Source organism: Diabrotica undecimpunctata, chromosome 9 (genome assembly GCF_040954645.1).
Source record: "Diabrotica undecimpunctata isolate CICGRU chromosome 9, icDiaUnde3, whole genome shotgun sequence".
NCBI lineage: Eukaryota > Metazoa > Arthropoda > Insecta > Coleoptera > Chrysomelidae > Diabrotica > Diabrotica undecimpunctata.
The window spans coordinates 81770086-81795704 of NC_092811.1; the positions used below are offsets into that span (position 1 = coordinate 81770086).

At 32.7% G+C, this 25619-nt stretch overlaps 1 protein-coding gene across 1 annotated transcript; it reads right to left on the reverse strand.

The window, feature by feature from the left end:
- Window positions 1-2631: 2631 nt before the first annotated feature.
- LOC140451193 (uncharacterized) lies at window positions 2632-4939 on the reverse strand. Its single transcript, XM_072544927.1, has 2 exons — window positions 4702-4939; window positions 2632-4503 (listed from the first exon to the last, which is right to left on the reverse strand). Exons 1-2 carry the CDS (start codon window positions 4810-4812, stop codon window positions 2632-2634), a joined length of 1983 nt encoding a protein of 660 aa, XP_072401028.1. The 5' UTR covers window positions 4813-4939.
- Window positions 4940-25619: the final 20680 nt, after the last annotated feature.

A 25619-nucleotide genomic window follows, 5' to 3' on the forward strand; every position in this document is an offset into this window, starting at 1 on the left:
TTTATCTCATTAGTTACTGGTTCAATCAGATTTATTATATCATTAACAAGTAGTGTAGTAATTATATATCAACTTACAGTAGTCTGAATTTATTATATTTGCCTTATTCCTTCTGTTATGTAGCAATTTTTGGGAACGTGTGTTGTTAACGTGGCACTACACTACTAACTATATCAAGGCAATATCAATAAAATCCTACAACAAAATGAATGCATGAATAATGTAAACGCCCTAAACGAAAATATCGTAGAAGCTATTCGAGAGGCTCAAGTAAAAGGCTGCCCTAGACGACGCCAAGACGAAAAAATAACCATTGAAACAAAGCACTACCACTGAACTGTTCCGCGCTGCAATAAACAAAGTAAAGATAGCCGTGATGATCGCCAACATCCTGAACGGATAGGCACTTTAAGAAGAAGAAGAAACAAAGCAACTAATGGAAACTAGAAGAAAAATCAAAGGAAAAGAAAGCATTGACGAAGAAGAACTGCGAAAAATAAACAAAGAAGTATCAAAAGCTATAAGGAAAGATTTAAGGAAATTTAAGAATGGAAAAGTCCAGCGAACTATAGAAGAGAATAAAAGTTTGAAAGTCCTGGGAAACGAGTAAACAATGGAAAATGCGAAATACACGAACTAAAGAACAAAGAAGGAGTCCTCACATCAAATAGAGAAGAACTAATACACATAGTTGAAGACGTAGACAAGAACTATACGCAAGCCAAAGAGAAGACCAAAATAACTTGGAAGCCGCCACATCACTCAAAATTATCAACCAGGGTTCAGAGCTCATGCCAGAGATCACACTAAGCGAAATCCAGGACGCAATGAAAAAGATGAAAAACAACAAAGCGCCAATAGAAGATGGCGTCGTAATAGAAGTTATAAAGATGAGCGGACGTGCCCTTCTCAACCAAATAAAAATGTTATTTAACCTTTGTCTAACAGATTGTTGCATACCAAAAACATGGAACAATGCAGTAACAATTTTACTACACAAGAAAGGAGACAAGGCGCACCTAGAAAACTATAGGCCAATCAGCCTATTGAACCACATCTATAAAATGTTTACCCGAATAATTACGACAAGACTAGAGAAAAAGCCTGCAAACAGTAAAAACCTTAATAAAAAAGTCGCTAGAATATAACAGACCACTGGTACTTATCTTCGTAGACTTTCACAAATCCTTCGACACTGTGGAATTAGACAGCATTATAACTGCTATGAACAATAGTATAATAGATTACCGGCTCACAAAGCTAGTACAAACATTATACCAAAACGCCAAAATGCGTGTAAAACTACATGATACCACCAAAGAAATTCATATCCAGCGAGGTGTGAGAAAGGGCGACACTCTCTCACCTAAAGTATTTATAACGGTCCTTGAATACGCCTTTAAAATGCTAAAGTGGGAAAATAGAGAAATAAAAATAGATGGAGAAATGCTCAATCATCTGCGGTTTGCCGACGACATAGTACTTATTACCTGGGTGAAGCACAATAAATCGTACAAGAATTAGAAAACGTATCTTCAACAATAGGTCTAAAAATGAACATCAGTGAGACCAAATTTATGGCAAATTTAGTTCCCAGCGAACACCTAATCATCCAAAATCAAGTGGTAGAATTGACAGAAAAGTACATATATCTTGGTCATGAAATCAGAATAGGCAAGGACAACCAGACCTGCGAATTTCAACGACGAATAACACTTGCTTGGGCGGCGTATGGTTTACTAAGAGAGATCTTTAAGAGCAACATCCCAATAGCTATGAAACGGAAGACATTTGGCCAATGCGTTCTTTCTATTATGACATACGGAGCAGAAACTCTCACGCTCACAAAAACAACAGCACTAAAAATGCGAGTGGCACAAAGGCGCATGGAAAGATCAATTCTCGGCGTGACAAAAAAAGACAAAATAAGGAATCAAGACTTAAGGAAAAGAACAGGTATCATTGATGTCGTCAAACGTATAGCCAAGCTGAAATGGAATTGGATAGGTCACATAGCGAGACTGAAAGACACAAGATGGACCAGAAAACTAATTAACTGGCTCCCAAGAGAAGACAAACGCAGCAGAGGATGACCACCAACACGCTGGATGGACGACATTGGACGAATATCCAAGAAATGGTAACAAGAAGCACAGAACCGTAAAAAGTGGCGAAAAATGGGAGAGACCTATGTCCAGCAGTGGACAGAAGAGGTTGCATAATGATGATGATGCTGATGATTTCTATAATTAGGCATATTAGGCTACAAGTGAGTGAAATATTATTTTACTCGTTATTGCATTTTTCAGCAACAGCCGGCAACGAGGGGTAAATAAAAATTCGGTGATTAAAAATACTATAATAAGGGAAAGTAGCCTAATTTCGGATACCATTTACAATTAGTGTCATATTTTTCACCTAATAACACATTTTAAACTTTTATCTACTCAAGAGTACTTGCAGAGTAATATAGAAATTAATTTTATTATCATAGACAATTTATTGAAAATCTTTTTTACAAAAAATATTGTTCAATAAAATTAGTGCTTTTGTATGTCAAAAATTTTAGGGCTCCTAATTTCGGATACCCTATCCGAAATTAAGACACCATTTTGTTCATCATAAGAATAGTTACACATCTTGACAAAAGTCGCAAATATAGGTTTTCTTCTTATCAGCATTGGCGCACATCTCATGACACCACTTGAAGCACTTTATACACCTTATCCACTTCTCACCGTGTGTATCTTCGGAATATAAACTGTCACAAAACATACATTCTGTGTCTCCATCTTCATCGTCTACATCCATATCAGAATCATCATCCAAAATAAGGTCATCACCAGGATGTGAAGTGTCACTACTACTCGATTCAATTTTTTTCTTTTGCTTTTTTTGGCGTGGAGTTTTTTTTCTGTTGACTTGATTTAATTCGTTGCTTATTTTTGGTTTCTTTTCTTTCAAAGACTTTTTTCTTTCTTGTTCGGCTACACTTCGTTCAAGTTCATCTTTATAAGGTGTACTAGTTATTATCCAACTAGAACCTTTTCGAGGATTTTTTTGTTTGTTTGTTTGTGAGGTATAACTGCAAGAAGGCAGTGGACTAATATCCTCAGCTCTTATCATAGTTGCCGTAGTTTCAGTTGCATTTCCATTGGATGATTTATTTGTTAAGTTATGTTTTGGAGGTGTTCTTTCGATAATGCTTTGTGGTTCTGGTCTTGACTGACCTCTTGTTGGTAATACTTCCCCATGATTTTGATTTTTTTGTGGTGGTGTTCTTTCTCTTTGTCTCTCCATTATAAAATCGTGATCAGAAAAGTTATTTTTATTAAAAGGATATATTCCAGATTTGCGAAAACCATTCGCGGAAATTTCTGCAGTAGCACTTTTCAAATATGCCGGGCACATAAGCTTACAAATTTGATACGAGTTTATGGTGCGTCCAGGATTTTGCCTTAACCACATCTCAATTTGTTGCGAATAATATGTTTTAAATGGTGACATAAAAGACAAATCTAGAGGTTGTAGTTTGTGTGAACTGTGCGGCGGGATACACAAAATTGTAACGAAATTTGCACGTCCTGCTTCTATCACATCTATATTTCTTGTGTGGCTGTAGTGACCATCAAGAATAAGCAGCACTGGGTCTTCACGGGATGGTTTCACGTGAGCTACGAAATGCTGTAGCCATTGGGAAAAAATGTGCTGCTGAATCCAACCTGATGGATGGCAAGCTGCAATAGAGCCAGGCGGCGATCCATCTAATAATTCCACTTTCATGTTCTTTCTTGGAAACACGAATAATGGAGGGACAAACCCACCAGCAGCATTCATACAAAATACAACAGTAACTAATGCGCCTCTTTCAGTCGCGGTAACAGATCCAACCTGTTTTTTTCCTTTTAATGTTATAACACGAGTATTCTTGGACTGAACCGTTGTTATGCCGCTTTCATCAACGTTATAAACTCTTGCGGGGTTGAAGTTAACTTTTTCCATTGACGTTTCTAAAAGATCATAGAATCTGCTGACATTTTCTGGGGTAAATCCCTTAATTCGGGCTTTCGAGATTCCTTGTGGTTTTCTAAGGGACAAAACTGCGTTTCGCCTCATAAATCCCCTTAACCATTTTTTACCGGCAGATTCGGCATGGGCAAATGGATGACGAAGACCATTTCGTAAAGCTATTTGATATGCAAGTCTCTTGATATCAGCGGTCCCAATTCCGTAAAATCGCCGGTCCATTTCTAGGCAATACGAGACTAAATCTGCTTCCATTTCTGCAGAAAGTACTGGTCTTCTTCCAATTTTAACAGCAACCAACTGCTCCGGAGTTTTATTTTCTTGCTTAACATAATCTTCCAGAGTTGATTTCGGAACAGCAAATAACTTCGAGGCTTTAAGATACCCCATTTCCTTTCCCCTGACGGCACGGATAGCACGTATCATTCGGTCTGGATCCCATTGTTTATGTTTTTTACTTGTTTTTGGCATTTTCTTCTGAAAAGAAACAAAAGTTTTTATGCTAACATGATCATCAATTTAAGGTTCCTAATTTCGGATATCCGAAATTATGGGACTTGTACTATCCGAAATTAGGAATTTTTTATTTTTAAGGTTAGGGCTCTCTAATTTATATGTGATTAAAATCTGCTTTAAATTAGTAGCAAAATCAAATAAAACAGGTTTCTAGCTTACCCCTGCCAAAAGATCAAACTTCAAACAGGAATAAAAACACGAAAAAATAGGCTTTGAAATACGACCGAAAAAAAACTGCACAATAACGTTTGGTGGTTTCGGCACTGCCATCTAACGGGGAGCAGCTCTACTACCTAAACAATTTAAGATAATGTTCTCTGTGGTATTCAGCGTGACATACGTATAGGTTTCTGTTCGCAAATAAAGAAACTTTTTTAGATACACCGCTATCCGAAATTAAGACACTACCCGAAATTAGGCTACTTTCCTCTACTATTATAATAAGGATAAGTAAAAATTATTATATAATTTTATAAAATTTATTCTTTTCGCCTATCCGATTTAGCAAATTGCTCTATGATTGCATCAACATCTAGAGAAATTTCAGGATGCACATTGATGAGTGCTAAACCAGTTAACCTTTCCTCCGAAGTTCTATTTCTAAGTATTTAGACGCTTAAGGGTAGAAAAACTACGCTCTGCTGTTGCTGCACTGACTGGCAGTGTATCTAACATTTGCAGATATATTCTGATATTTGGATACATATGAATATCGCAGTTTTCGAATACTTCTAAAATAGAATCAGGAAGTTTTAAATTATTTTACACGACTCTTTCACTTTTGAATTCACAGTGAAAACTCTTGTTCTACTATGGAATATGCAGTTGATGGTCCAATAATATCCTGAAAGGTGTCAACAATTTTTTTTATTGCAACTTTATCTTCTGGTGTGTTATCAGTTTTAGGTAAAACAATTCGAAGAATAGATTCATAACTTTCAGTGAAAGTCATTCTTCTAAATCAGTTAAGATATTTTCTAAAAGAGGTAAATAAATCGATCTTCCGAAATATTCTCCGCAAGAGTTATTAGGTTCGTTTTGACGACAGGTTCGAGCAGAAACTATTGGCATCTTCAATTCAATGTCTAGTTGTACAGTTATTTCCTTTACTTCATAGTAAAGTTTGCTAAAAACAGATTTAGCATTTGATCTTTTATTTTGAAGAATGCATTTAGTGTCTTTTATGGCCTCAGTAGCCTTCTTCAAATCTAATTTTGGTGCCTGAAGAAGACGACTAAGTAATACAGTTGTATCTAAAACATCACTAAGACAAACTACTGAAATAAAAAATTCTGGGCTCCTAATAGTTTTCATTAATAAAAAATGCATCAGCTGACATTTTACTGTCCTTCCACGTAGAAATTGTTCCAAGGGCGTTGTATATTTTGATGATTGATTCGCCCTGGAACTGAAGGTGACCTTTATCCCTTTTAACCCAACGAGTTTCACAAATACCTTGGACAGCAGCCCCCAGTTCCTTTATTTGTATTCACTAACGTATCAGACAGAGCTAATGCAACAATAATATTTACTTTGATATTTATTATAGATAAATTATAAAATGTAGCACACAGTCTCAACAATTATAATAAATATTCAAATTACAAACAACCAATTCGTAGACAAAACTGAAGATAAGTAATACCTAATACAAAATAAAAATGTGCTGATTTCCTGCGAAAAGTCATGTTATGTACATTGAACGAGCAATGGGCAGTAATTCTATTTCATCAATAATCAAACGATTCTCTGGCACTCAAATGACGAATTGACAAAATTTAAAAATAGCGTAACTCTGAATTCGCAGAAGACGGGGTAGCGTTAGTCGAGGTAATACTGTATTCAGAATTGTTGATTTTTTTAAAGAGCCAATGTAAAAAGATTTATGCATAATTCTACACTTACCCCTGGAATAAATGAACTATGAACTATTACATATACTAATATGAATAAATGAAGATCATTTCAACTCTTGACTTCCTACTAATAGGTTTAATGGGTTTTAAATTATTTTTTTTAGAATTATTTGATTGTTATTATATTTTGTGGGGGGGGGGGGTTCATGACCCTTGTAACACCACTTGGATCTGCCAGTGTATTTAAATGTCTCAGACAACTATTTTCTCATAATATGAATATAGGTACATCAATTTTGATTGGATTTAAAAAAATGACATTATCTTAATTTAAGGGTACTATAATTTCTGTATTATAAAATTTAAAAAAAAAAAAAGTTAAGAAATATACTTATTTAATGGGAATTTTTAAAATAAAAGCCAATATTTAATATATTATAACATATAAATCTAACAACAAATGTTCTTAATAATCTATTTTTCCTCCAGCAGCATTAATTACAGCTTGATACCTCCTTGGCACGCTTAAAATTAAATTATCAACTTCATTTTAAGGCAATAGGATCCAATCCGCTGTAAGAAGATCTTGAAGACCTTGTCTAGTATAAACATTGTGCAGATGAGGAGTAATTCACCACTGAAGCATATCCTACATGCCTATGCGTACCCCCTATACATTAATGCATTATTGTGCCCATCTTAACCTATCAAAGCCTGAATTAATTTTTTTGCTAAACTGATGGTTTTTTTACCAAGTTTAGTTAAGGAAAAATACAAATAAGCAGAAAAACCTATTAATTTTTATTTGTATATTATATATATATATATATATATATATATAAATATATATATATATATATATATATATATATATATATATATATAGATCTAGCGGTTAATGTGGGCCCCGTACTAAAACGGTATTATACTAACTCCAGGAGAATATACACCGTGTATATTATTATCTGGGTAGCGCTTTATGTAGACTCCGACCAACATGTAGGATTAAATGAACTCCGTAATAGGGTAAAACACTTTTGGGATCCGTATGTATTCTTCCCCGTACACAACTAAACTCCTCCGATGTTGCCAATAATTTGATTAGTCGTAGATTTTTAAATTTTATAGCAGGTACGTTTTGGAACTTGAAATTTATTTAAATATCAATCAATTTATTCATTCTGAAATTTCACAAATACTTGGTTAATGTAGTTAAATATTTTATGGTGGTAATTTATATTACTTGCTTTAATTATTTTTAAACTTAAGTTAGTGTCTGTTATAAGCTTGGAAAAGGCAATTTTTATGTATTAGTATTTTTTTAATGCATTGACACTGAAAAATTTATTATATAAATGTACGTTCCGATGTTTCGATTGCTACGTTTTATGATGTACAATATTTGTTTCATAAAGTAGTAAAATTTAAATTATAATAATTTGTAAATCAATCTTAAAATTACAATATTTTACTGTCTAATTTCAATATTTCAATTTTTAAATGTAGGGAATTCAATATCTTACTATAATACTTTAGTATGTAACTTGTAACAGATACTAAAATAATAAGTAGGCATAACACCTAATTTCGCTTTAACTATAAATGTATCGTATAACGTAACGTAGCAATCAATAGTGAATCATTACTCAAAATATTTCGGTGACTTTATGGTAATTTGATTATAGCCAACATATCTATTACAATTATTACATATAATATGTTCGGTTGTTTTAAAAAATACTTTGTCGCTTGTAAATTTTGTATCTTTCGTTATCAGGCATACGAGTATTTTATTTTTAATTTAGAAGTAAATGTATATATAATATTCTTTTTTCTGTCACTTATTTTAAATATGGTTCACTTATATACTTCTTGCTTATTTATTTTTATTCGTAATACTTATAACGTACGTAATAACGTACCCGTTGTTGCAAAAAGCAACAACGGGTACGAAAGATATCAGGTATCAGGGGTGGTATTTGTCAATCTAAATGCCGCCTACGACACATTAAATTAGAGGAAATTTCTCCAAATACTGTATGACAAACTGTAAACATCGTTTTATCCGCGTATATCTACAGAACAGAAGATTTTTCGTATCATTCAATGGTAATATGGAGAACGCAGACAAACGGTCTCGCTTGGCGTAGCGTAATGGCACCTACACTGTATTACATTTACACAAATGATCAACAGATACCAGTAGATACTAGGATTTTCATGTAGACCATACATTGCACAAACCAAAAACTTTTGTTGCTGGAGTGGAGAAAAATCTAATAGATGCCTTAAATATAATAAAAATGAACTACGATTTAATTTTAAGCCAAACCCCGAAAATCTTAGGAACGCTCCTTCAATTTTCCCAACACAGGCGCTTTCACAAAACTGAACATCCAATAGTGTGATGAAATCCTTGAACTCTGAATTTCCTATAAATACCTTGTAGATAGTTTATATCGCACGTTGTCAATCACAGAATCTTGTTTAAAACTAAAAGGCAAACTAAGAACCAGAAATAGTATGCTCCGCAAGCTTGTCAGCTAAAAATGGGGCGCACATCCTTTTACCCTTAAAACGTAAATGCTTGCACTTTTCTTCTTGCTTAACTGTCTTTTTCCTTTTATTCCGATATACTCTGTACGAGTACTAGAAACCAATTCGTTAAGGTTTTTGCTTAGTTGAGGAGATATGTTGTGGAATGCAATTTTTAGATTCACCATGTCTCTAATAACAGTTTTATCAACGTCTGTTTTTCCTTGCAATTCTTAGAAGGCACAGATTAAAGCAAAATACTGAATTTGGTTTCAAAAATTAGTTTACGTTTTTTAACCAAGTTTGACATCTTGGCGTCTATGCATGTGTCCGATCTACCTTAAGCGATTTATTTTCCTAAACAATATATTTATAAGAGCTTTCTTTATTTAGTATGTGTTCTTATTCTATACGGATTTGTAGCAATATGATAATGAGGTTAAAAAAGTTTTCTTATTATTTTTCTTTCAAATATTCGGAGTTCTTCCTTATTTGTTTTAGTCATTGTCCATGATTCGCATTCATGTATTAAAATAGGTCTTAAGTGAATTATGCTCTGTATTGAATTGCTTTCTTCTGTTGATTCGCTTGTATTTGGTTTTTATTTTGTTGATTTTAAGTAAAACATTTTTCGTGCTCTCTTCACTTTGTTGAAGATGTCGTTTGCGGAGAGAGTTTCTTATAAGATTAATATCATTAGCAGATGCTAGGACTGCTTTGTACCTTGAGCCATTAATGAATTGCATTTTAAATAGACGTTATTTCTATTTTGGTAAGCTCTTCATTAAATTTTTGAATATTTGAATCGAGAATCTGTATTTTATTCAACTGTTTTATAACACAGAGTTTCTTGGCGCCTATCTTCATCTCTGTTTTTTTTTTGTTTAGCGTATCAGTATTTTTCTTCCTATGCCGTTTCCATTAACGGAGGTTGGCGACCACATTTCTAAAAGTATCTCTGTCTTTTGCAACGTGGAATAATTCGTCTACAGTCATCTTTGTCCAGTCACGAATATTTCGCAGCCATGACTTCCTCTTTCTACCTATTTCCTTTTTGCCATCGACTCTACCCTGCATGATGGTCTGCAGAAGACTTTATATTCCTTAGTATGTGTTCCAGGTATGCAGTCCTGCGTACTTTTATTGTTCTCAACAATTTTTTGTCTCGACCCATCCTTCTCAGCACTTCCTCATTGGTGACCCTGGCAGTCCATGGAATTCTCAACATTCTCCGGTATATCTAAAATTCAAAGGCTTGAAGCTTCCTAACTATTTGCGCTTTTACCGTCCATATTTCTACTCCGTACAATAGTTGAGACCAGACGTAACATTCAACAAACCTCAGTCTCAGCGCAGTATTAAGATTTTTGTCACAGAACAATTGCTTGAATTTTAAGAACGCTGCCCTTGCCATTTCTATTCGTACCCTGATTTCTTAGTCCGAATCTAATTCTTTGTTGATGTAAGCTCCCAGATATTTATATTTTTACTCCCGCATCATTATTAAAAGAATTTTGCTGAATGTCGATCTAGGGAATCCGGTGGTATGTACATGATGTTTCCATAACCAACGTTCGAAAATTTGTCTTACTGTAAAGTCATGAGGATTTTACTAGGAAATATAGTGCTGTTTAATAATAATAAAGTTCAAGCAACAATTCCTATATGCACTAACTTGGTACTGATATCTCTGCTCCCCGATACCAGGTAGCAGTCCCGAAAACAATATAACTGCTACACTCATGCTTTCAATTATCCAACGATTAGCCAGTCCAGGACTATACGCCTTATTATGGTACTGATATTGCTGCTGTCCCTCATAAGTAAATATAATATGCAAGAAAGTTTTTGGCAATTTAATAGGATTTTGTATGTTAGAATATTATTTCTCCGAGAAAGTGAAAAATATCTATTTGCTATCCGGATTTAATTCATAGATTAAATATTAAATTGCTACAAAATAATGCTATTAGCAGCAAAAAACGGTCTGATAGTAAGTAATGAGAAAACTAAATAAATTTCTTTAACATACAAGAGAGAGGACGTAGGGTAGGGCATAACGTAACAATAAACCCATATAATTTTGAAAGATTGCAGCGTTTTAGGTATCGTAGATAACGCTGTCACATAAGAAATAAAATGGAATATTCAGGTAGCTAACTGATGTAAATATAACCCACATAACACTTTTAAATCCAGAAGTCTAATACAAATCCCTAAAATCCTAAAATCCCTATTGACTTAAATGTGACGAGAACGCTGACAAAACAATGTAAGTAAAACTTAGGTATTAATTAGATCAGGATTACTAGAAAAGCCATCAGAATTATTTTCCAACTTACAAAGGTCCGAATACTAACCAATACCGAACCGGAACTAATGCCAAGGTCTAACAGATATATAAAGATAGCAACGTCATACAAGAGACTAAATCTCAACGCCAAAGTTACGCTGGCTACATCCAAAGGCTTTCTAATAACTGCATTTCCAAGTTAAACTGGGAGAATGCCCCGAGAGAAAAAATGCCCTTAGGACGTCCACGAATCAACAGGGGAGGTAACATATGGTCAGATTTAGGAATAATGGAACTACCTACCGACCCATCATATTTATCAACACATGTCTGTACAACCAACTGCTATCCAACCTACAATCAATACTTATCTGTTGGGAACTATCAAATCCATTACATGTAGTCAAACGAAGTAGGCTTAAAAAAAGTTATCTTAGGAAAGACACTAAAGAAATATTGATACATATTTTTAAAACGTTATTTACGTGGCTAAGTTTTCAATAGGAATGAGGAGACAAAAAGCAGAAAAGCCAATAGAACCTTGTTGCGTTCTGACTATACTATGACGATAACCTTTACAATATAAACAATACTTGAGGCAACTGTTTGTCTCAATTTTGTCATTCAGAATAATTATGTCTGTATTTTTTAATTTGCTAATTTCCATAGATTCTAATTTCCATAGAATCTAAATATATCTTAAGGCCTTTATTTTAAATATACTTTTTTAGTAATGAAAATACGTAGATAGAACCTGGAATATACATTTAACCTTTAATCTCTGGGATAAATCCATCTCCTAAACAATGGCGCCGATATATTTAGTTAAAATTCTGTTCACTTATTTTAACCGTTTATGTCCTTATCATTCATATATGAGTTGTGACCGATACTACAAACTCATTTACTTTTCACAAAGAGACTTCATATTAACTATACTTATTACTATACAAATCTGATTCGAAATATCGTCGAAAAGTAACAGTGTGTAAAATTATTTTTAATGAAAAGTTAATTAGCCATTTCTTATGGGGTTCAAAAGAAAAGCCTTTACGAAAATTTGAGTACAAATAAGACCACCGTAATCAGTTGTACCCTGGGTAATGAATAATTAATTAATCGGCTAATCAGAATAACCCGGTCAATATGATTTGTGTCAAATCGGTCCTTTTTAGGATCAATTATTCTAATAATGTCTATAAATATTAAGGGCATATCTAAAGATAAACACACTTTACTTTACTTAACCTTATCAGACATATGCGCTTAGCACAAATGTGACGCATTTCTAGTGCAGAAAATACATAGAAGGCAAAAAATAGTGTATTTGGTATTAAGCTGATCGCTGAAAATCACATAATAAATGTAAAAGTGCTATCTCTGCCGGCAAAGAAGCAAAGAAAAACTTAAAATGAGAGAGGACAAAACCAGTCAGCTGAAGGAACCTTTTAACGATGTTGAGCTTGGATCCACTATCTACGTATATAATGAAGAATAGTACGGCACTGACTGAAGATCTGAGCACAAAGCTTATTATAAAATTTGGACCAAAAATACAACAGTTACTGATATCCAAAGTCTTCAGATAAACAAAGCAAAGACAAAGTTGTTGCCTTGCTTAAACCTGGCAAAAACTCCAACGACCACAAAAGCTATCGGTCAATATATTTATTTTGTCAGCTTTACAAAATACTTCTCAAGAGGTAAAACAGAAGAAAAACTCAAATTAAAAGACAAAAGTTGCTATAGACAGGAAAGATCATGTACGTCACCAATACTAAATCTTGCCCAACACAGCAAAGATGGGTACAAAAGATCTTAGGTATGAGGAGTGGTATTTGTCAATCTAAGCAGCAATTTGCAGTTTTCATTCAACATCTAAGTTACGTTATGCCCTACTCTACGTCCTCTCTCTTGTATGTTAAAGAAATTTATTTAGTCATCTGGGAAAAATTTCTCAAACGATATTAATATTAAAAGGGACTTTAAAGAGCCAAAGCACGCTAAACCGTAAGGTGACTAAACCACACAAAATGGTTATTTGAGAAAAATTATAGCTCGTTCCAGAAAGAATTGTAAATATAACATTAATGTAATTTAAGAAGAAACGCTGAAGAAAAAAAACAGTAGCGGTTAGCCTAAATAAAGAAAGACAAAAAGATGTAATTTAATGTTTTGAAAAAATCTGATCCGAAGACTATCTGAAAAACATTTCATAGTATAGACATCGAGCGCGGCGATGCCTTTGCCGTCTGGCGGCCTATATCGGAAACTTTTACTACCATTTGACTATTTGTGTACGATTTTGTGTATGGTTAAGTGGCACACCACAAAAAGTGTTTTTATTTTCTCTTTTGTTCAACAATTAAAATGTATTACTATACTTCTAGATGTTCCAATACAATAAAGGATAATAAACATAAAGCACAGGGTACAAAATTTTATTATTTTCTATGTGCTAGTTATTATAAACACATAAGCTATACTACAATCAAAAACTATGACCACTATGAAAAAATACGGTAGACTATAACTACATTTGTGCTTTAGCACTATAGTAAGAACAAGATAAAAATCTAAATTCCTACATAATTATATTAACGAGAAGTTAAAAAAACTTCTGTTCGTTATCAGTAATAGAAAGCGCATTTCAGAATATATTATGAAAAATGTTGTTGATATTACAATATCAGATGATAGTAATACAAAAATAAAAAACAACTTACCTTTTCAAAACAACAATGAATCACTTCATTTTATCACGAAAAATTTAAAAATTGCAATGTAATTGAACCCATTTTGTGAGCTATAGTTACATTGATACTTATGTGGCAATTAACTGTAAAGTCATTAGTCTTTTTCGTCGTATCATATTTTCCTAATATTTTTTGTAGGCAAGCGGTTTAGTTTGTGTAATATAATATCCCCAATTCGTCTCATAATATTTAGTTTTCAAAACAGCTGTTAATAATTCGTTCACATTTTTTAGAGCTCTTTGCAGTACATTTGAAAATAAGTCGACAGTAAGATACTTTACTTGTAGATTACTCCTTGTTAAATTAGTTTATTAGGTAAGCCTAGTTCTGCCATGGTATTTCATAGTTTTATTCTTATGATTATATCAGTGTTTGTTTAAAATCTATAAATAACTAGTTTAATGTTTTTTTTTGTATTCCCAACATTTCTCATTAACTGCCTAATAGTGAATAATTGATCAACGATTTATTTGGGTTTTTATGGTTATGTCCATGTTTACTTTTGTAAATGTCCACGTTTGGGAACCATAAGTTAGAACAGGGAGTACGCATTGATTGTATACTTTGGTCTTAAGATGCTGTGGATATCTTTTGTTTTTAAGAATGTAGCTTAGTTTGCCAAATGCCGCCCATGCCAGTCTAACTCGTCTTTTTATCTCTGCTGTTTGGTTTTCTTTGTTACGTTTTATAGTTTGACCCAGATATATATAATCCTGAACTTGTTCTACTTCATCTTGTCCGATCCTCATTGTGATGTTTTCATCTGTATTTGTTATAATTTTGGTCTTGCTGTAATTCATATTAAGGCCTATCTTTCCAGCTTCTACGTCCAGTTCTTTCATCATTTCAAATAATTATTCTCATTTATCTGTTATCAATGCGATGTCATCAGCGTATATTAGATGGTTCAAGCGTTGTCCATAAATTTTTATACCTTTTTCTTCCCATTCTGATCTTTTAAAAATATCTTCCAGAGCCTGATTGAAAAGTTTCGGTGATATTGTGTCACCCTGTCTCACGCTTCTATTTATTTGTATTGATTTTGTTTATTCATATACTTTAATTGTTGTTTTGGCTTCCTTATATATATTGGCTATTAGTTCCGTATATCTGTGGTCAATTCATTTTCTTATTCATTTTTCATTATTCATTTGCTCGTTCTATAAGTATTTTCATACTTAGTAAATGGTCACTTGTGCTGAATCCCTTCCTAAACCAGCTTGTTCTTTTGACTGGTATCCATCGAATTTTGTCGTCAATCTATTGGTTAAAATTTTTGTTAGGAGTTTATACATTACATTGAGGAGTGTTATAGGACGGTAGTTTTTTATATCTGCTTTATTCCCTTTCTTGTGTAGGATAATGGTTACGGATTCCTTCCAGTTGTTTGGGATTCTTTTTTCTTTTAATATCTTGTTAAAAACGGAATGTAGATTGTTAATTACCACTTTTCCACCATATTTCAGCATATCTGCAGTTATTCCATCTTTTACTGGCGATTTGTTGTTTTTCATTTCTTTCAATGCCTTCTTTATTTCTGATTTGCTTATTTCTGGCTGTAGCTCTGAGTTGACATTTTTTACTTTAGCCTTAAGTTGGTTTTTAATTGTTTCTGGTGGTTCCTTTTTTGTTTTATATAGTTCTGAGTAGAAATGGTGATTAATATTTATAATGTCATCTTTAACGTTTGTTTCTAGTCCGTTTTCATCTTTTTTTTTGTTTATTTCACACTTACCTAATTTCGGTCTTAAGCATTTCATATTTTTGTTGTTTTGTATTACTTTTTCTATTTTTATTTCTTGTTCTTTTCTCTTATTTTTTCTTATTATTCTGCTTATTGTTTTATTGATTTCTACATATTCTATAGCTTCCTTCTTTTATCCATAAGCTTCTTTGTTTCTGTTGATATATAATTGTTCTTTTTTAGATCCTTTTTTGCTATTTCTTTTCCTGATGTAATCATCGTTGCTGTAAGTATGTTGTCTATTTCATCTATATCTTTGTCATCACTGTCTAATTTTTAAGTAAGTTGTTCTTTTAATAGGTCTTTGTATATCTCTTTATATTGCCCTAGTTTGTTTCTATCTACTAGATCCTAGTTTTTAATTATTTTTCTTTTCATTTCATAGTTATCGTCAACACTAATTTTTGCTCTGACCATCCAGTGATCGCTACCTGTTGTGAATCTGTTAAGAACTGTTACATCTTTAATGATATATCGTTCCGTGGACAGTATGTAGTCGATCTCATTTTTTGTGGATCCATTAGGGCTGACCCATGTCCACTTTCGTTGGGGCTTCTTTTTGTAAAAGGAGTTCATTACGTATAGATGCTTTTCTTCTAGGTAGTTCATCAAAGTAGCACCTCTATCATTTCTCTGACCATAGCCGAAATCTCCTATTTTAGTTTCTTCATTGTTTAGTTTTCTACCCAGTTTGGCATTGAAATCTCCAATTACTAGTATAAGACGATTTTTATGTTCTTCCATAGTCTTTAATATATCTTCATAAAATAGTTCGATATCTTCCGTCATCATAAGCTGTCGTGGGGGCATATACCTAGATAATTTTAATTAATGTTCTTCTTATTTTAAGTATGACATAGGCTGTATTCGGGTTTCTTCTTTTCGTCGAGTTTCTGATAGGCCTATGATATCTCATTTTATGGTTGTTAATTCTTCTTTCAGTTCATGTACTTATTCATCCGTAGACATCGATCTAATATTGTATGTCCCTATTGACAGGTTGACGGATTTTTTTGATTTATGTTGTGTTCGTCTTAGTGGGTTTTTGTTTATATCTATCAAAAGCGAATTATTGCGTCTCCCAGATACAGCGAGGCAGACCTTTGAGGTGTGGGATAATATTATGGGTTATTTCTGGTTTCGTCATAATTTACACTGAAATTACTAACAAGAGAGTGCTCTTACTTCCACATGTTCAAATTGATATATAGTACCAACAGATGCTAGTTATATACCATCAGTACTAATAAAATGGAAACTATCAAATTAATGTCAATTTCATTGAATAATCAAAACAATCGAAAATATAAAATATACCAAAACAACACAATAAAAGTAAAAGTAGAAGAAGAACTAACCGAACCTATTGAAGCTGGTAATGGGATAAGACAGGGAGATTTCCTGAGTCCTCTATTGTTCAACCGGATTATGGATGAAATAATAAAAAGTAAGAAATAAAAGAGGATACCAAATAGGAGAAAAACAAATTAAAATAATCTGCTATGCAGACGACGCAGTACTATTCTTTCAAAGTAAAGATGATTTACAACGTATGCTACACCAATTTCATATAACCGCCAGAAAATTTAACATGTTAATTTCCTCAAAAGAGACAAAATGCATGGTTACAACAGCAAGTTTACTAATATGTTAATTGGAGCTGGAAGGTCAGATAATAGAACAAGTGATGAAGTTTAAATATCTAGGTATCACATTATCTAGCTACGGAAAGCTCGAAACTTAAGTGGAAGATCCACTGAATAGAGCAAACAGAGCCACAGGCTGCCTAAATGAAACAATATGAAGAAATAAAAATATCGGGAAAGAAACCAAAGGCAGAATTTACAAAATTTACAATAATGACAAACGCAGCAGAAACAAGACCTGACATAAACAGGACAAAAAGGATGTTAGAAACAACAGAGATATAAACACTTAAAAAAATTGATGGTAAGACACTATGGGACAGAGCTAGAAGTACAGATATACGATGTAGATGCAAGGTGAAGAACATCAAGAACTGGTTAAGAAATAGAGGAGTAGAATGGAACGATCATATAAGCCAAATGACAACAAACAGAGTAGTAGACACGGCAAGAGACGGTTACCCAATAGGAAGACGATCAGTAGGAAGACCACGAAAACCATGAAACGCAACTTACTGGAGGCACATTGAAAAACAGACAGAGTCATGGCTATATAAAAAGAAGAAGAAGAAGAAGAAGTAGAAAAAGATACACAGGATAAACATTAAAATAGCTGCAAGAAAGAGAAAATGAATCAGTCATATTAATGTAGAATTGCAGAGGACAGAATGTTTAGAGAAAATAATGAATCAGTCATATTAATTTAGAATAGCAGAGGACAAAGTATTTGTCATAGCCTTGGACAAGTGTCCAATTGAAAAAAGACCACAGGTCGTTCAAAAAAGACGGAACTCTAGAAAGAAAATAGAATAGATTTAAAAAAAAAGCATAAACGTGTCTTTTCCTACTCTTTTAATATTGAAAATACGCAAATAGAACCTCGAATTAAAATGTAACCTTTGATATCTGTGATAAACCCATCACCTGAACAATGGCGCCGATGTATGAAGTTGAAATTTTTTACACCTATTTTAACTGTTTTTATTTTTTTATTATCTATATATGAGTTGAGAACGATATCACAAACTTATTTATTTTCCACAAACAGGCTCTTTAATACCTTAAATTTTTACTATACAAATCTGATTCGAAATATCGTCAAAAAGTAATACACGGCATGTAAAATTTAAATTTTCAATAAAAAGTAAAATATTAGGCATTACTTATGGGGTTCAAAGAACGAGCCTTTACGAAAATTTAAGTACTAAGAAAACCACCACAATCGGGTATACCCAGGGTAATGATTAAATAATTAATCGGCTAATTCTTCAGTCACCCCTTTAATATGATTTTGTCAAATTGGTCCTTTTTAGGACCAACTATTCTAATAACATAATGTTTATAACTGTTAAGGGTATATCTAGAGATCAAGAAATTTTACTTTACTTAAACTGATCAGACATATGCGCCAAACACGAATCTGACTTATTTCTAGTGCAGGAAACACATATAGGGCCTAACGTAGGGTATTTGGAATAAAGCTTATCGCTGAAAACCACATTATAGATATAGACATGCTATCTCTGTCGGAAAAAAAACAAAGAATAACTCAAAGTAAGAAAGGACAAAACCAGTCAGCTTTCAGAGAAACTTTCAACGATGTTGAGCTTGGATCCACCATCTACATATTTAATGAAAAATAATACAACTACCGACATTGAGGATCTGAGCACAAAGCTTATTACGAAATCTGGACCAAAAACACCACACTGGCTTATCCGGATGATGAACAACTGTATTCAAATTATGGAAACACCCAAAATCTAGAGACAAGCCAAAGTTGTTACCTTGCTTAAACCTGGCAAAAACTCCAACGACCACAAAAACTATCGGCCAATATCTTTATTTTGTCAGCTATTTAAAATACTTTTGCACAAGATCGTTAATATGATTTCACCGATATTTGAAGAAAAGCTCAAATTAAAAGACAAAAGTGGCTATAGATAGGGAAGATCAGGTACATTACAAATGCTAAATCTTACCCAACACATCAAAGGCGGGTACGAAAAATATCGGGTATCAGGGGTGGTATTTTTCAATCCAAATGCCGCTTACGACACCTTAAATTACAAAATATTTCTCGAAAAACTATACGATATCCCCTTAGATAACAAACTCACTTATATTATTTGCGTATGCCTACACAAGAGAATATTTTTTGTATCACTCAATGTTAAGAATAGCAGATGAAGAACGGTCTCGCTTGGGGTAGCATAAAGGCACCTACACTGTATAACATTTACACAAACAAACGATCCATACCGGTAGATACTAGGACTTCTATTATATTTTTTCAAAACCCCTGAAAAACTCGTGGGTGCTCCTTCAATTTCCTCGACATAGACGTTTTCACAAAACTGAACATCCAATCTTGTCATAAAATCATTGAACTGTAGACTTCCTATAAATTCCTTGAAAATAGTTTGTATTACACCGGGTCAGTCACAGATTATTGTTTAAAACTAAAAGTTAAATTAAGGACCAGAAATAATATTCTTCGCAAGCTTGTCAGCTAAAAATGAGGCACACGTCCTTCCGCCCTTAAAACATAGACGCTTGTACTATATGCTTCTGCTGCCGAATATACCTTGTTAGACAAATTAACCATTCTTTCTATTAATTTTAACACAAAAATATCTATTGTAGCACTTAACCATATTTATTTTGAGATAACCTTCTATCAAGATATCATATGTAGTACACAAATAAGACCAGAACTAAAATATTAAAAAAGCTTTATACAATATATCGCAGAAGATTGGATAAAATAAAAGTAGTTTTTATTATTCAGATGCTTACATAAAATGTACAAAGACATACTCACGTAAACAAAATATTTTACGAAATTTCTTGAACTAATTGAACTAATAAAATTATATTAAATAAAAAAACAACATCTTTAAAAATACAGAAAAAATAAAATTTTCGATGCAAGCGAACATTCCATTCAATAATAAGCCCAAATCCTTTTGTATCTACATACCTGTTTTTTAAAGAACCAGTTACATTTTAGTACTTAGTTATACCAGGTAATATAATATCCTCTGTTACACAGTGTAATGCGTATGACATTCCACTGTCTACAAACAGTAGATAAAAATAAGGACATAAACCGTTCAGGGTATATGTTGAAAACATACGGTATAATCGCACAGTTGCCAAACTCTCAGAGCTTACTTAAACCGATAAACGTATGGTTCAAATATACAATGAAGAAGATCTGAACGACCCCTATAATATATACACGTGAACTAAGCGATATACATTTATGATACAGGGGTATTTACGGGCTCCAAAAAATTTTTATAAATTATTAAACTCTACATGTTGATGAATCGACTGAACCAATATTACGGAATTGTCAAGTGAGCTCCGTATATCGGTATCCACTTGACCACGGAGCTCAATTGAACCTGAATTTTAACATGGGCGGAGTTCACTTAATGCCGTAGATATATATATATATATATATATATATATATATATATATATATATATATATATATATATATATATATATATATATTGTTATGATATGTAAAATCGAGAAAAATATTGGTTTGTTTAAAAATATTTCAAAGTTCAAAAACATTAAAATAATTCAGATAAGTAGGATAATATCCAACAAACATTTCTAAGAAGGAAAGTTATTAAATTCTTGGATTACCTGTACTAAACAAAATGTAAGCTTTGCATAAATTATTTCTTTGTTATACTTGAGTGACCCGCATAATTTTAAGTGAAATCCAAAGACAATTGAACCACATTAATGCAGTGATTAGAGACAAATAGAAGAGATTTTAGAAAGAGGTTTTTGTTAGTTTTAAGAATTATAGAAAATATTATTTGTAAATAAGTTTTAGGAAATTTTATAATTATAGGTAAAAATTTGTTTGTTATCGAAATGAAAAAATGGGGGAATTGTGACGAGTTTTGATTGGCGGAGATTGAAAAAGGTGGGATAAGTATGTAGGAAAAAGTTTAGCGAGATTGAGGAGAGAGAAAGGAGAATCAGTTGGTTTCCAAGTCTGTAAGACGAACAGTGATTGTTCTCTGGCGGTTCCTGAAATGTAGCAAGCAGTAGTGTTGAATGTTAGTGAGTTTTTGTGGAGTTAGTGTATCTGACAAAAGCTGAAGCAGCAAAATATTGTAAGTCATATTTCTCTACTTATATTCCAAGAGTCACTGTTCAGGCCAACGAGAGATTCAGTTTATCGGAAAGAGAAGATATTCCAAGAGTCATTTTTCACTCGGGCCAACGAGAGATTCAGTTTATCGAGAGGAGAAAGGCTATCATAATTTGAATGATTTGTGCTTTTGAAGGAGATCATTAAGGACGATATACTTGCAACAATCTGTGTAAAATTGCTGATTACATAGGGAGCGGTTGAGAGGAGATAATATAGTCTACAAGGAACAAGAATTTGGACCACTCATCATCAGAGAGAGATATTTTTGTTTCTGCAGTTTTTTTCTTTTATTGATAACACAATTTTTACACGTAATTTAGGAAGGATATAAATATTTTGATTAGGAGAGTTAAAATAGTTTGGGATTTTGAGATTTCAATTAATATTGTTTGTACCATTAATTTTGATTGTTCACGTACGGAGAACAAAATTTTGAGAATTCTTATATGAGATTTGTTTATTGAAAACTTTTGAGTGTGAATTATTTCATTATTTTTATTTCAATATATAGTGTTAGATCATATGTGTTTTTTATTATTCCGGTATTCTCTGGACCTTACCTTTCACATGTAATAGCATAGATATTGAAGCACGAATTTAACCCTGAGATAAAAGAATTAAAAATTGTGATAGAGTAATAATCATATCATTTAAATAATTTTAATTAATCAAAAAAATTAATTAGCTAATTATTGCTTGGCGCACCAAGACTTTAAATATCACAATAACTGGCTTCCAAAACGTGGGGCTTGAAAATATCGCAGCTTTACATTTAAAGAAAGGGAAAGAGATCTGGAATAAGTACAGGTGATCCAGAGATAAAAACATATAACATTGAGGGAATTTGAATTTGAAAGTATTTTGACAATTTTTCCAGGGAATATAAATTTGATTTATTGTTTGATCGTAGTTAGTGGATATTTACTGCTATTGAATTATTTGATTTTATTTTCTTTACCAATCGTACATTTGATATTTATTTTGAATTATTTGAATTTTACTGATTGCATATTTGATATTTGTCGTGAAAATTTAATACATTTGGGGAGAAATATTGTCGTGTTCTGAAACATATAGAGTGTTGTAAAATTTCACATTTGGCGGGGACAAAAACAGTAACGAAAAGAAACAACATGTCGACCACAAGGAGTCAAAGCAAAATGCAAGAAAGGAAGGAGGATAACAGAGAAGAGGAAACAATTGTTGCAGAAGGATCGGATAATGAAGGAAATGTTACAATAGTTGAGGAGAGAAAAGAACTATCAGGAATAGATAAAATATTACAACTAATGCAACTCCAGTCACAAAAAATGGATGAAACAAAACAAACAATGGAAGAAACATCACTAAAAATGGATAGAAATCAACAAGAAACAAAACAAACAATAGAACTAAATAACAGAAATATAGAGCAGCGTTTGGAAAACTATGAACAGGAAATTAAAGGATGTGTTGAGGGGATAAAGAAAGAACTGATACAACAAATAGAAGAGATTAATGAAATTAAAAATAATATGAAAGAACAAGAAATGAGAATTAAAGATAATTTGGAGGGATTAGAAATAAAATTTGAAAATGCGCTACAAGAAGACAGGAAGGAAGTAGAAAGAAGATTAAAGCAAAATGAAAAACAAATGGCAGAAATTGAACTAAGAGGGGTAGAGAGAAAAGAAGTTATCATCCATGGAACAAGCGAGGCGAAAATACAATTTGGCGGGGATATTCGGAAAACACACCCAGTACCGTTTGTCAAAAATTTGAAAACCAAATTACAACATATTAGATATTTTGACGATTGCAAAGAAACAATTAGAAACCATTTGAAAGAAGGAGCAGCGTTATGGTATGAAAGCAAGGAAGATGAGTTTGAAAATTGGACAGATTTTGAAAATAAATTTCTCAACTATTTCTGGGGGAAAAATAAACAGAGAGAAATCAACCAAGAGCTACAGAATGAAAAATATCACGAAAAAATGGGAATATCTGAGGAAAGATATGCTTTGCAGATATATAACAACTCAAAATATCTAGAATACAAATATTCTACCGAACAGCTGGTAGAAATGATCAGCAGACATTTTGAGGAAACGTTGGAAGATCACGTGATTTTGAGAAACTATCAAGATATTGATAGTTTGTGCCAATTCCTTCAATTAAAAGAAGCGAAAAGAAAAGAAATGAGAAATAGAAGACAACATGACCAATATAATGGACCGGAAAGAAGGTATTCATCAAATTATGACCAGAGAAACCGACATCCCAGATCAACAAACGAATATAGGCCGAGAAATTACAATAATTACAATAGACAACAAAATTACGATAACAGGAATGACACACAACATAGAACATATGAAAATCACAACAGGAATAGAGATGCACAAAATCCTCCGAATAGGAATACTAACGAACAAAGGGACGATATAAATAACCAGAGCTTCCAACAACAAAATAGAAGGGAGATGAATCATGTAGCAATAGGAAACGAAAGACAAATTTCTAATTCTAATCTAATATTTTTAGATGCATTTATAAAACATAAAGCGATTAAAATTGTGATTGATTCTGGCTCGGAGATATCGCTAAACAATAAAAATTTAACGACAGTAAACGAAGGTTTGGGAGTACAGATAAGAGTGGGAAACAAATTCCATATTATGAAATGTGTGGTGATTGAAGATTTAAATCATGATATGATAGCGGGAATTGATGAATTGAGGAAAAAAGATATCACCATAAATTTTTCGGAAAATAAACTGGAAATCAGAGCAGAACCAGACAACACAGGAGAAGAAAAGCAAACAGATAGAAAAACAAATTCTGGAAGGATCAATGCACAGGAAAAACGCAAAGAAATCGATATGACTGTAGAGGATAAACCGAAAGTACAAGAACAAGATCTAACAGAAGAGAAAAAGAGAAGGAAGAAAAAGAAGAAGAGTTCGAAAAGAAAGCAGGAAAATAAGATGGAGACCAGAGAAAAACAGGAAATAGAAGGTACAGAAGAATTGTTGGCAACCGACGATAAAACAGAATGGAAGCAGGAAGAAAAAGAAAGTATCTTCAGAGAAATGAAAGGAATAGAAACATGGTGCTCGGAATACTAAAGGGAATTAGAGGATAAAAAGAAAACAGAAGAAAAAATGGCACTGATGGACGAGAATCCAGAATTTTGTGAAGAAGTATTATGGACAGTGAACACATGTGAACAAAAGGAGGATGAAAGAAAAATAAATTGTGGAGAAAACATGGGAAAGAAAATAGAGAAGATTTTAGGAAACCATGGAGATCTTGTTAATGAAGTAAACCGAGTGGCTAAAAATTATGAACTTTCTTTTAAGGGAAAATACTTGGAAAAATTTAAAACGAAAATATATCCAATCCCGTATAAAGACAGGCAATATACGGGGTATTTTTAACATTCACGACATTTATCAGTATCATAAGTAGATTTTAATAACATAGTGAAATAATTTGATCCTAGAAAACTTTTGTCATTTTTAAAATTTAACAAAGAGTTTTCGGCAGATCAAATGGCGGGGATTTGTTATGATATGTAAAATCGAGAAAAATATTGGTTTGTTTAAAAATATTTCAAAGTTCAAAAACATTAAAATAATTCAGATAAGTAGGATAATATCCAACAAACATTTCTAAGAAGGAAAGTTATTAAATTCTTGGATTACCTGTACTAAACAAAATGTAAGCTTTGCATAAATTATTTCTTTGTTATACTTGAGTGACCCGCATAATTTTAAGTGAAATCCAAAGACAATTGAACCACATTAATGCAGTGATTAGGGACAAATAGAAGAGATTTTAGAAAGAGGTTTTTGTTAGTTTTAAGAATTATGGAAAATATTATTTGTAAATAAGTTTTAGGAAATTTTATAATTATAGGTAAAAATTTGTTTGTTATCGAAATGAAAAAATGGGGGAATTGTGACGAGTTTTGATTGGCGGAGATTGAAAAAGGTGGGATAAGTATGTAGGAAAAAGTTTAGCGAGATTGAAGAGAGAGAAAGGAGAATCAGTTGGTTTCCAAGTCTGTAAGACG